The 13,976-nt window shown below is 38.0% G+C and overlaps 2 protein-coding genes across 2 annotated transcripts; both read left to right on the forward strand.

The window, feature by feature from the left end:
- Positions 1-97: 97 nt before the first annotated feature.
- mapk12b (mitogen-activated protein kinase 12b) lies at positions 98-6,427 on the forward strand. The gene is made up of 12 exons (XM_042511142.1): positions 98-385; positions 1,740-1,869; positions 2,055-2,113; positions 2,193-2,304; positions 2,452-2,481; positions 3,158-3,205; positions 3,296-3,410; positions 3,509-3,580; positions 3,697-3,776; positions 5,691-5,769; positions 5,860-6,033; positions 6,262-6,427. Exons 1-12 carry the CDS (start codon positions 267-269, stop codon positions 6,324-6,326), a joined length of 1,083 nt encoding a protein of 360 aa, XP_042367076.1. The 5' UTR covers positions 98-266; the 3' UTR covers positions 6,327-6,427.
- Positions 6,428-6,535: 108 nt separating this feature from the next.
- Positions 6,536-11,599, forward strand: LOC121961588. The gene is made up of 6 exons (XM_042511647.1): positions 6,536-7,378; positions 8,491-8,571; positions 8,990-9,235; positions 9,347-9,608; positions 10,254-10,502; positions 10,987-11,599. The coding sequence occupies exons 1-5, from the start codon at positions 7,300-7,302 to the stop codon at positions 10,330-10,332; spliced, it is 747 nt and encodes a 248-aa protein (XP_042367581.1). The 5' UTR covers positions 6,536-7,299; the 3' UTR covers positions 10,333-10,502; positions 10,987-11,599.
- Positions 11,600-13,976: the final 2,377 nt, after the last annotated feature.

Below are 13,976 nucleotides of genomic sequence, written 5' to 3' on the forward strand. Positions count from 1 at the left end.
TGTGTGTGTGTGTGTGTGTGTGTGTGTGTGTGTGTTGGGGGTGTAACTGGCGACCCCTCACAGCGTACAAGCGCTCCGCTGGTTCATCTGAAGGAATTTGCGCCGGACTAAACTCTTCTCTGCGCGTCTTGGGCATTTGGAAATTACAATAATCAAAGAATAATAGTAATAATCTCATTTTAATTCACATGAGAGGACGGAGCTGACCTGACGCTAGAGTCGAGTGGACCCACATCCTGACCTCAGCCTTGTCTAGTCGGTAGGGAATGGCTGTGCGGTCCAGGACGGGATACTACCGGCAGGAGATAAACAGAACCGTGTGGGAGGTTCCGGAGAGGTACCGGGACCTGAAGCAGGTCGGAACAGGAGCTTATGGGACTGTGTGGTGAGTTTAACATCAGTTTTACTGTTCAATAGAGTATCGATCAGTGTCAGCTGATTGGAGCCAGGACTATTTACCAAAGCACTCTCACCCAAAAAAAATAACTCTTCTTTTGTATTTTCAGTATTTTAATTTGCATTCCGCACATGGGCCCTGTATAAGTTTTTAGTCTGGTAGTATATTACAAATTTATAAACAACTCATAAGAAACTTTGATCCTTTTCCCAGTGTAGGTGACAAAGAGGTAAAAGTACAATGTCTAGACTGAGCACTTTAACTCAGAGGTGGAATGTAACTGTGTTTCAAGTATTGTACAAAAGTACAAATATGAGGTACTTGTACCTCACTTGAGTATATTATTCTCCTGCCACTTTCTAGATACTTCTACTGGACTGCATTTCAGAGGGATGTACTGTGTTTTATACTCCACTACAATTATTTAATAAACAAAGTTGCTGTTACATTCAGGATTTCTGCACATTAAACATATGAAATATACAAGTGCAGCTGAAACTGACAGACAGTTGATTGATTTGATGACAGAAAATTAGTTGGCAACTATTTTTTGCATGCAAAACATTTCATTGTTCTAGCTTTTCAAATGTGAGGATTTGTAGCTTCTCTTTTAATTATTTTTGATTGATTATATTGAATTTAATTTTTATTTTATGTTTAATACGTAAAGTACATTTTGCTGATTTCATACTTTTACTTTAAGGTTTTTTAAAGTGGGACTTATACTTGTAAACATTTTTTTATAGTGCAGTATTAGTAAGCTACTTTTATGTGAAAACTGAAAGTGATATACTGAATCTGAATACTTCCCCCATGACTGCTTTTACCTTGTGGTATGTATGTAGACTTTCCCCTCAGTACTTTTACTTGTACTTGAGTATACTATAATATTCCTGCAGCAGCACTCCTGCTTGTGTGGGATATTTTGGTTTCGGCAGCGGATCCACAGCTGGCTCTGCAGGGCCTCTCTTTGCATTGTGTTGTATGGATGAGGGTCAACAAAAGAAAACCACCCCCCCAGTTTCATTGTTAGAAGAAGTCAAAGACCCCGAGTTAGAGTTAGAGAATGCACCACTATATTGTCTTCAGTCTCAAACAGACCTTTTTCTCACATCACTCTATGACTTGTCATAGCAAGAAGAAAGGCACAGGTGTAATTAATATCAATAATGAGGCTGTGTTCCATTTAGATGCTGTTAATTAAACTTCTAGATCTCCTTATGATTAAATGTCTGCGGTGAAAATTCCTTAAGTGATAGACTTTGAGTTTTTAGAAGTGAAAATTAAGATGTTCAAGCTGTTTAATGAAATACATAATATACTTATATATTGTCTGTTTCAGTTCAGCATGGGACCGCCGGATGGGAATGCAGGTGGCCATAAAGAAACTTCATCGGCCCTTCCAGTCCAAGCTTTTTGCCAAAAGGGCATACAGAGAGTTGCGGCTCCTCAAGCACATGAAGCACGAAAATGTAATAACGCTCTCCACATAGAAAAGACAAAAGAGGGGCACATATTTTAAAGCTGTGGTTTTGAGGTAGAAGGAAATAGGACTTGAAGGCGAAAAAAGAATTTACAACATCTGATTACAAAATAACTGCAGTGAGTAAATGTTATCTTAATCAGATTGTATTTGTGCTTTTGTTGTTCTGATCAGGTAATTGGGCTGCTGGATGTTTTCACAGCTGAAATCTCATTGGACCGTCTGCGTGACTTGTGAGTTCTGTGAGAGCTGAGTATAAAATGGGTCGTTCCTCCCACTGCTGTGATACGACTCCTCTTCTCTTGTCCACAGTTACCTGGTGATGCCGTTCATGGGCACTGACCTCGGCAAGCTGATGAAGCTGGAGAGATTATCAGAGGACAGAGTGCAGTTCCTTGTCTATCAGATGCTGAGGGGACTCAAGGTGAACACCACGACCAGCACAGATACCTGCATGTTACTCGTTTCCTTCTGTTAGAACGGTTTAAATATTATAATTTCCACCAACTATGGTTCATACATGCTGGAGTGAGTTGAAATTGCTGATGTTGTCCGTCTCCTCTGTCCTCAGTATATCCACTCTGCAGGGATCATCCACAGGGTGCGTGAACTTTGGCCTTTCTGACTATGAGCTTTGGGGGTGGGGTTCTTGCTCTTTTTCACACTCAATCCCATTCATCCTGATTCCCACACAGGGAGCCTGTAGACAGAATGATACGCTGTCCATTAACAACCCAATCGAACTCAGAATAATTGTTGGAATGGGACCGCTTCTGCAAACCACAGATATTGAGGCTTATGTTGTAGATACTTTGACACTTAACATGTGGTTAGATTAGGGAACTAAACCATGGTTATAGTTGGGAAAAGATAATGATTTGGTTAAAAATACCCAGTTTTAATGGCACAATCCCCACTGGGAAAAAAGCAATGTCTCTGTAAAAAAACGACCACTTTTTGTGGCACTGTGACTAGTGGGAAAACAGCCACAGGTTGCTAAAAACATCCATGTTTGTGGGTCTTAAAGATGCTGGAAAGCAGCCATGGGTCACTAAAAAACACCAATGTCTGGGAATTAAAAAGCCAGTGGAAAAACAGCCACAGGTTGCTAATAGTGTCTCAAGAAGCAGAAATATTTATTTATATGATTAAAATTGAAGTATATCATAGTAAAATTATGTTTATCATTTCTTTAAAATATTTGAAAATACAAATGTCTTTTGATGACATCTATCATTAACTTGATTTCTTTTTTCTCACACTTCTCCATCCTACAGGATCTTAAACCTGGAAATTTAGCCATTAACCCAGACTGTGAGCTAAAGGTACGCAAACTTCACATCAGGCCTTTTTGACATGAACACTGCATACACCTACACATTTCCATATCACAGTTCTACTTTTTTTTGCTTCAGATTCTTGATTTTGGCCTGGCGAGGCAGGCCGACGCAGAAATGACCGGCTATGTCGTGACGCGCTGGTACCGAGCGCCCGAGGTTATCCTCAACTGGATGCACTACACACAAACTGGTAAACTCTTCTCACATTTTGTGTCAACAAGCATGCAGAAAAGGGAAAAAGGGATCTGTTTCATAATGTGAAAGCTGAGTGTTTGCTCTCTGTTGCAGTGGATATTTGGTCGGCAGGTTGTATTATGGCAGAGATGCTGCTGGGAAAGCCGCTGTTCAAAGGAAATGATCGTATCCTTAACTGTTGTGCACAGATTGTGTCAAAACTGTAAGATGTAACTATTTTATAATGTGTCCAAATCATCAAATCCATGCAACAGTTAATACTTGACCACAGATACTGCCAGACCTGGACCAGCTCAGAGAGATCATGAAGATCACAGGAACTCCAGGTGCTGACTTTGTTGTGAAGCTACAGAGCCAAGATGTAAGTCGAACCCAGGGGTTAGACTGGCAGACTGCTATTAGAGATACACTTGATGCACTGGATAAAAAACTGTATGAAACACTCACTGGCTGTAAAGCTGAATAGAGATTGCAAAAAATTGTAGTTTGCTTTCTTAGACTTTGAAGAGAACAGCGGCTGTGGTCAGTTTGCTTTCATAGTTGCTGCAATGCATTCTGATAGTGAGTTTCACTTTATTTTCATGTCTTTTTTAGAGAAGCTTATGGGTGATGCGATTGAATCAAGTTTCCAAACTTAACTGAAAGAATGTTGTCTTTGGCTGGTAATATTACGTCGGATCCCTCTCACATGTTATTTAAAGAATATCAGCTTTTGCCATCATGCAGGAGATTTAGAGTCTCACAGACTCGACTGAACAGGTTGAGAAATTCTTTCTTTCTTTAGTCTGTCAATCTATGAAATCAGAGTGTGACTTCTAAGCCACCTCAGTGTGCCTGAGGCCAACGCTGAATGCAATAGATTATGAGTAATATGTTGCACTGCATCCACTTTTGTAATGTCAGTGTTAATGCATAGCATTTTTTGTATGATTTTGTTGTTTGGGAAAGTGCTGTTTATATTTTTGTATTTGTGTGTATTTGTGTGAAACAGTTAATGTCCTGGAATACAAGACTCATTTCAGAATTTATTTATTTTTTTACTATAAAGTCAAATCAAAATGACCTCAGATGCACAAAAGACTAAAAAGAGACTAATTTAAAAATAAAAAATAAAAATAACCCCAAATGGAAAAACTGATTCCCCAGACTTTATCTGGCTGGACAAAAGTCTGAGAACCAGTTTTCCAACCACATAATATGAAAATATTCACTTGGAGAAACTAATCTTACAAGGTGCCAACAATGAAGAAACGTTTCATTAATTAAAAATTAAATATGTTTATATTTAGGGGTAGGGATTATATTGTGTTTCCATTAAAATAAACCAACAAACAAAATAAGAAATTAAAGCTTGCAGGCGTTGGGTGATTGTTAGGAAAACAAAACTCTTGCATGGAAAACAGAACTGCCCAGATGCAAGTAATCTTGTGGAAAGGTGCTTTTTCATATTCCTTACACCCATGTTTTAAAAAAAACCCTCTAAAACAGGACAGCAAAAGCCTTAAAGGGGCCTGAATAACAGAGTTTCTGACTGTCAGTATTTGCTAAGGTCTTCCTAAGGTTGAAGAAGCATCAGAATGTCCTGAGTGTGCATTTTTCCACCTCTCTTATCCCTTAGAAAGTGAATCTTCACACCCTGACTGTCTCAAAGGCCAAATGCGCCAAGCTGCTCTCAATTCTTAATGAGGAGTCAGCACCCACAGCCTGTGCAACAGGTGACCCAAATCACCCTCTAATCAGAGACTTGAATTATGACACTCAGCTAAAATAAGTTGGGTAAAGGGAAATGGCAGCAAATACCAAAGAATGAGGAACTGTTACAAAACAACTACAAGTGAACACAAAATTACAAAAGATGCATAATGATTGCAAAGAGACACAAACAAAAACAAAGTCTGTGTGTCCAGCTTTTATGAAGGAGAAGTGGTGGTTTTGCATTGTCTCATAATCCGCCCTGGACTCAAGTGCTTAATTGTTGACATATTTCACTTCGAATACCTCTCTAGGGTTACTCTGCGTCGCTGCTGTAGATGCTGGTGGATCATTAAAGACACAGAAAACAGCCTGAAAACTGTCAAATTTGTATTTCACCAGAAGTCGGATTTTTTTTTTTTTTTTTTTGTTTATGTTTATAGCAAATAATGACTGATTGAATTAGATTTGGCCATTGTTTCACTACCACTGACCCCAACATGTTTTGTGCCCTTTAAGTAATTTGTCATTTGTTTGTCACTGAGGAGTGTCACATCCTTCTCACAATTTCCTCTCTCAACAGGCCAAAAACTACATTAGAAGTTTACCAAAAGTCCCAAAAAAAGACCTGCACTCAGTCTTCTCCAAAGCGAGCTCAAATGGTATGAATTGATCTCCGTTCTCCAGTTTACACAAACGATGCTTCATTAAACTCTGTCATGCTGAATTTGGTTTGTGTATCTGCAACACAGCAGTGTGCATCCTGGAAAAGATGCTGCTCCTGGACCCCGAGCAGAGGGTGAGTGCTTCGGAGGCGCTCGAGCTGCCGTTCTTCAGCGAGTTCAGAGATGTAGAGGAGGAAACTGAGGCGCTGCCTTATGATCAGACCATGGACAACACGGACCTGCCGCTGGACCAGTGGAAGCGTAAGAGAAATTTAAAGCTGTGTTGTCACAGTACCTGCTGTTTGTCAGAAGAGGTCACTGAAGATCTCAGATTTACTTGATGCTACTTTTAACATGAAGAAGAGAATTAACGGGGGAAATGTACGTTTTCATGAAAGAAAAGTTTAAGATGTTAAACCCTGACGCCTAGGTAGGACACAGACATGATGTAGCTGACAGCTGATGCATTATTCTTTTTTTTTTGTGCAGGTCACACTTTCACAGAGATACTGACCTTCAGGCCGCCCAGGGACTCCAGAGAGACGTCACTTTAAGACCACACACACTGCGCACACATACACAGGAAATTGCATATGCCCAAACATACACATCTGCACCCAAAAATGTGATTTTCTTGTTGATTATTTGTGTAGGAATAAAGTAATAGCAGTCTTTTGTAGTTTCATGGCTTTCAAAAAATGTGATTTGCTCAGTTGTGTTTTAGTGTGTGTGTGTGTGTGTGTGTGTGTGTGTGTGCCAGATCCATACACAGCTTGTTTGAAGTCGTACTGATAAAGTTTCCTTGAAGTCTGTCCATCCATTATGTAGCAGGTTTTTTGGTCTGTTTGCATTTTGATCATTTATTCTGATAGTGACGTTTTTGTGGAACTATGGGCGAGGTCACTTATTGTACAAATACCAGGGTGAATGCTGGGAATGCAGAAGTGAATATCATCATACATCATATTGCACCACTGCAGGTCCCACAAATGATTTATTATCATGTGCGGATGTGTTTTTAATCTCTGTAGCTGAGTTATGACAATGTCATTTTAAATTTTGTTGTATATATATGTGCTTTCCAATGTGAAATCCTTTTTTGTTTGGGACATGTACACTTTCACAGTGGTCAGACCTGTGCCTGTCCCTATTTGGATCAGTCTCCAAAGCATTACACCATCCTACAATTGCCAAAACACTCCCTTAAAGTGGCTCTGAGCCAGAAGCCCAAAGACGGGAGCGTTGCTGCTCCGTACTTCTATCTCATCTGGAAAACTCACCAAAGATTTACCAAAGTAGTTTTCTGTTGACGAGGGACGTGCAAACTCAGGGTGAAACCTCATTTTAACCGCTGTGGCGTGGACTTTGATCTGCCATCATATAAGAGCAATGCATTTCTCATTAGAGTGACTAAGAAGGCAGATATGTTTCTTCTCAGATCTGATTAGAGCCGTTTCCTGGGGTCTGACGATGCAGCGACACTTTTCTATTTCCTAGTGGCTGAACACTTCACATTCTTACCGGACAATGGATTATACCAACATATCTAAACAAAACCGAGGACGGTCAAAGCTCAGCAGACTGTTGTTGCTGCTGTTTCTGGCAGGTAATACAAATATTTTCTCTCTGACAATAGTACAAGATGCAAAGAGAGTCAGTTTTAGTTGTGATAAAATGGTCCTGTGTCACAGTGAGTGAATGCTGTCATACTGATTTCAATGGCTTTTGTGTTTTCACTACAAAACTCTGTACTTGTGTGTGTATATATTACCTGTTATAAATGTAATGGATCACAAACTACAGTAAACTTTCGCAGTAATTGTACTTTACCTAAGTTTTTCCATTTCAAGCTATGTTATGCTTCTGGTCCTCCTGAAGTAAATATGATACTTTTTACTCAGCTACACATATGAAATGTGTAATGAAATGTAATACTACACACTAACATTTTTTTTTCAGTATGAGTTCAATGCATAACAATAACAGCTCAGAACAACTGATAAACTCCATAACTGATCCATATAGTGAACGCAATGACTGCAGGAAGTGATTTGGATGAATTTTGAGCAGACTGTTTCGTGTGAATATTGCCTCAGAGATTTTTTTAAATCATTTTTTTTAAAACATAGAAGGCGTTTTTGGGACAATTAATAGTTTTCTTCTCCCTGACACTTTGTACTTGTTCTATTATCTCTTTGGTTGTTTTAAGTTCGAACATTTCTAATGCAGAACAAGGCTGTTTAGCAGAGTGAAGGTGCTGAAGGTGCTTTTGTTCAGGTCTCACTGTTCCATGAACATTGAACTTTACCGTGAAAATAAAAAAATAAAAAAATAAATTTTATATATATATATATATATATATATATATATATATATATATATATATATATATATATCTTAAATCTTAAATAATAATATAAACTTTAAAAATCACAGTATCATTCAGTTTTCTGCATAGAAATGAATAAATGCTGAAATAAAAACATTTTCGTGCATCCTTTAAATCAAGAAAGCTTTGTGACTCCAGTGAAGTTTTGGTGACCCCTCTAGAGATGTGAAGTTATCAAACTCAGACCAACTCAGACCCCAGAACCCCACGGCAGACTTACCCCCCCTCCCACCCTAAATTGTATTTTGGGATTGTAGATATATTTTCAAAGCCCAGAATGGACTTTGATGCATAATTCTACTAATGAAATATCTTCATTGACTGTGCAGGCCTTCAGCCAGTACTGTCCACAGATGGTGACAAACTAGACGAACCAGATGACCCAGATGAAGTAGATGATGATGATCAGGGTAAGTGATATTACGTTAAAAAACAAACATGCAATGAAATCAATGTGAGAATGAGGTGGTGGTGTGCTCGATGACTGTCTTTATCATATGAAAATCAAGAAAAAAAACACAGGAAAATTAAACAAACTCGAACCCTAATGAAAACCTGAGGGTCGAAACCCATTGGTGCTTTAATGCAAGTAGCCAGAATGAAGACTTTAAAACTTGTGCATTTGTTAATGCTCCACACGAGTACCTGAAATTTGATTTTTTTTTAAAAATAAATTCTATATTAAAGATTCTACCTGTATCAATTATAACATCCAGATACTAAAAGATTCACTGTGATATATTCCACCGTAATTACACAAAGACACTGTCTCAATTGTACAGTGTTCACAAATGTTGACATTTTCTGAAGAATTTCATAAATCCTCAGAATTCAGCTGTCAGATTGTCGGTCCGGACTACGTGACTGTGGGAGTGCCCAGCAGCGTTATGTGTGATGCCAACTGCCCTGCGTGTACCTACTCTATGTCTATGGATGGACAGAGTGCCCAGGGTCAGGAAAACGTGCTCGCCTTCACTGTTTACAGATGGATGGAGGCCTTAACAGTGACATGTACGGCCACAGATGACGACACAGGGGTGACTGCCACGGCAACAAAGCAGCTGCAAGTGTTAGGTAATGAAAGCTGATTTCTAAATTTTAAGACTTCGGTACCATGGCTTTAATATTAATTGACGTATAGCATACAGAGCTTCCCTTCTAATGTATTTGTCTTCCTCACCTCAGCTGGACCAGCAAATGTTTCCATCACAGGCCCTGATTTATTGAATCCGTCAGTGAGCCACACCTACAGCTGCCACGCCTACTGTCGGCCTTCTTGCTCCTACGCTTGGAGGACCGATAAAGGCCCGTGGATAGGAAGTCAAGGAAATGTTATCTCTATCACTCCTCAGGAGATGGACAACTCCAAAATTCTCATCTGCAAAGCTATCAATACTGTGTCTGGGCTGTTTGTCGCTGCTACTCGAAACATAGCTAGCTATTACATGTGAGTCAAGAGCTTCATATATTTGCACGTCGGGTGAAAGGTCCTAAACTTGGAGAGTATGGAGGGTTTTTAGGGCCATAAAGGCATTAATAATTATATAATTAAATGCTAAAATAAATAAATAACTATATAAATAAATGCTAAAAATAAATATAACAATAAAATTTAATGCTTTAATAAATTCATTACTAAATATGTATGTAATTTTAAGTGAATAAATAAATATGAGTAAATTCACAAATAAATTTAACATTTATTTATCGACTGTCTTATTTGATGAATTGTGATTTATTTATGGTGACAATTAAGCATTAAATAACATTTATTTATTTTTTAAGCATTTTATTGTACAATTTTATATTTATTAAGCATCGACTTGTGTAATTATTTATTTATTTATTTTTTAAACATTTATCAATACGGTTACCTGTGTATTCATTTATTTGAGCATTTAATCATACAATTATTTATGTATGAATATATTTTGTCACAGCCCTGAAAACCCTTCACAGAAAAGAACATTTTCACTTTTCAATATTTGTTTATTTATTTATTTATTTTAACAAATAGAGAATCGTGAAACATTGGTATTTTTTAATCAAGTAGTAGCTTTTTCTGATCAGTCTTTACTTTTATTTCTTTTAGCTGGTCCATCAAAGGTTCAAATCAATGGCACCGACATAATAGAAATTGCAAAAACGTACAAGTTTGTGTGCACTGCTGAATGTCTGCCGTCTTGTCGCTTCGTGTCGTCAATGGGCAGTCACACTGTGAGGGGCAACGTGATCGAGCTGACAGTGGATTATCCGCTTAAATCGGTCACTCTCAAGTGTGAGGCGCAAAACACCGCTTCAAGGAGGACAGCGACAGTCTTAAAGACTGTACAAATAAAAGGTAGATAAGCAATAAAATGGTTTAATGTACATAATGTTTCGGGCTTTCAAACGATATTTTTTTAAATTACGATTAATCGCAGAATACCAATAGTTAATTGTGATTAATCAAATTTCTTATTCACGTTCACAATGCCATTATTCTGCATTTCAAAACACTTTCGTGGTCCTTATTGACAAGGTGAAGCAATTCTTACCTGATTGTCTTGATTAGGAATCAAATGACAGAAAAAAAAACTGCATGGGACGAGAATAAAGTAGGCACATCGCTTAAAGGGAGACTCATGGGTTCCCATAAAACCCCATTTTAATTCAGATATCTTGAGGTCAGAGGTCAAGTGTCCCCTGTGAAATGGCCATGGCATTTTTCCATTGCCAAAATTTAACCTTACTTTAGAGCGTTATTCAACCCCCTTACCTCTTGTATCATAATTACACTTTAAATGTTTATTTGACCTGCATTTTTTCGTTTTCTTTGTGTTCAGGGTCAGACCGAAACCTGTCCACTCGTCCTGAAGAGACTTCAGCTGTGCTTCTGCTGGCTTTCATCATTTCTGCTGCCTTCACACTCATATGATCCCACTGAGGACGGCTGAAGCTTGCTACTGTATGATCCCTGCAACATGTGGTCTTTGTGGCTTTTTACTTAAAAAGAATAACTTCACTATTTTTAATGGTAATATTATTAATTGTAGTTTTTATGGTTTATTTTAAAAAAAATATGTCTAATTGTTCTCTTTGTCTTCGTCTGTCAGATCTTTCTTCGTGAATAAAAGTGTGTCGAATGAATGACTCATGCACCGGTAATCTCACTCTGCATACTGTTCTTTTCTATTTGATATGTTGACCGTAGGCTGAACTCTGTTTGCACTTTCTGCTGAGAGGCAAAAGTTTGAAAATATAAACGTGTGCACATGTAATGTCAGAATTTGTTCACTTGTGAAGATACTTGTAATTAGCCTTGACTAGAGACCTGTATGCATTGCATCAACTTTGTATTTTACATATGAAGCGATGTTTCATACATTTGTCCTTATCAGATAAATTATAAAGTGCATAAATAAATAAAATCTTTGTCGGGTACTTCTGCAATAATATATTTGAAATGTTGTATTTCTCTACACACAAATAAAGTGCACTGATGACTTTTAGATGACTTTTTCAGTTACCAAATGTGAACATGTTGATTTGCGACATGCTGATTGACCTGATGTCCACACAAGAGACATAAAACATGAGTAACGTGTTTAAGAAATGAGGACGGTGGGGGAGATGCAAGTCAAAGATAGTTTGTACACAACTACAGTCTTGGGAAGCAGGTTTAATTGCACTTTATCTGGGAGGAACCAACTATATGTTAAGAGTGATCACAGCACTTCAGCCTGCAGGTGGAGCCAAGGCTGAATCAACACCATCAAATCAACGTGAAAGACTTCTCAGGAGTCCAAGACTATTTACAACCACTTCACTCACCCTCACAGGTGTTCTCACTTGTTAAAGCCTGATTAAAGAGCACTTAATGTTAACACTCTCAGGACTGTCTCAGGAGTCATTCTTATGAGTTAATATAAAATGGAAAAGCAGTTCAATACTTCCTCATAGCTTCAGCGAGGTTCATGTTTGTGGTAATCTTATGTTGGACACACCCAGGGTTCATATCAGCCCACTGAAAAACACTTTCTGAAAGTGTTTTGCTGTGGCTCGTTCCCTTTTCCAACATCTGAGATTTTATTCTTACATCTCAATCATTGGCACTGGGGGATATGGTAGAAGAAACGGTAAAGGGCCTCTGACAGTAACAAAAAAATTCAATCAAACTAATATACAAATGTGCTTTAAAGAATAAAAAAAAGCCTTTTCTGTAATAAAGAAATGTTTATATATGGGGTGGGGCTTATATTTGGTTTCAGTTAAAAATAAATCAAAAACAAAAAAATAATATAAAGCCTACAGGTGTTTGGTGATTGTTATATAAGCTGGAATTTTGTACAAAAAAAAACAACAAGAAAGAAATGCCCTGATACAGGTAACCTGGTGGGGAGTGTTAATATTCTCCACACTAAGATTTCTAAATGCACAAAATCATCCTAAAACAGGACAGCAAAAAAGAATAACAGCAGCCCGAATAAGAGAGCTTCTGACTGACAACGTCTGCTAATATGACATATGCCTCAGGTTGAGGAGGTATCAGAAAGTCCTGAGTGTGGATTTTTCCACCTCTCTTATCCCTCAGAAAGTGCGTCTTCACACCCTGATTGGCTCAAAGGGAAAATGCACCAAGCTGCTCTCAATTCTTAACTAGGAGTCAGCACCCACAGCCTGCACAACAGGTGATCAGAATCACCCTCTAATCAACTCCAGAGAATTGTGACACTCAGCTAAAAATGTATGTGTAAAAGAGAAATCATGCAAGTCCCAAAGAATGAACAACTGCTACAACATCCTGAGTTAAAGCTGTATTTAGTCAGTTTTGTAAAAAAATAACTTTGGTATTTGCAAGAATCCACTGCATGGTAGATTCTTGCAAATTCCATTGGAAGTAATAGTAGGAAGAGGCACTATGCATTTTTTCACATATTATCTGTCTCATGGACTACTGTCAGGATGTAATAACAGTTTCATCAAAATAAAAACTCAAATAAAAGCTACAAACTACAGCTTGAAACCATTTCAGTCCAGCTTCAAAAATTAAAATAAAATAAAATCTCTCTTTGACTTGCCTTGCAACCCATTGCCAGAATACATATTTTTATTCATAATAACTCCATATATATTTATTTCAACAGAAAACACAACATTAGAGCAAAAATGCACACAAACTGTAGTTTCAACTTTTTTCTGGTTAAGAAGAAGAGGAAAAACGTGCTTGTTACTATTTTCATTTAGATTGAAAATACATGACATACTGTGTGTATGTGTGCGTTAATAAAAGGTATATAGTAACAGAACCACAAGGAAAACATAAAAACATATCAGATCTGGCAGCAGCTGAAGTTTTATTCTGTCAAAATGTGATAAATTAAGTTTATAATATTTACATCTGCAGCTGCAGGCTGATATAAAAGATGCAAAAGAAGCCACAACCCACTGAAGACAAAACAACACGTCAGCTGAATAAAGCAGCTGATAACCTTTGCCAGGAACATTCGATCATTTGCTGTCTGTGTCTCTAATGAGCGTGTGATAACACTAGGCGAGGCCTTTCCCCCGATGGATTATAAGAGGGTGGATGATCACAAGTGTGCGGATAGTTGTTCTGACTGTGCAGCACCATGGATCACTCAGCACCTCTGCTGCTGCTGCTGCTGCTCACCTGCCTGGCAGGTAAGAGACATCATCATCTACTCATGACATTACTTATTGCACTGGACATTTAGATACATTATTTTTAGGATTTACTTGAAGGAGCTGCAATGAATGAATTATGTTAATTTATTCTTTTCTCATATAAAGGTTTTTCTGCCAGTGAAACTGC

This window comes from Plectropomus leopardus, chromosome 22 (assembly GCF_008729295.1).
Source record: "Plectropomus leopardus isolate mb chromosome 22, YSFRI_Pleo_2.0, whole genome shotgun sequence".
NCBI lineage: Eukaryota > Metazoa > Chordata > Actinopteri > Perciformes > Serranidae > Plectropomus > Plectropomus leopardus.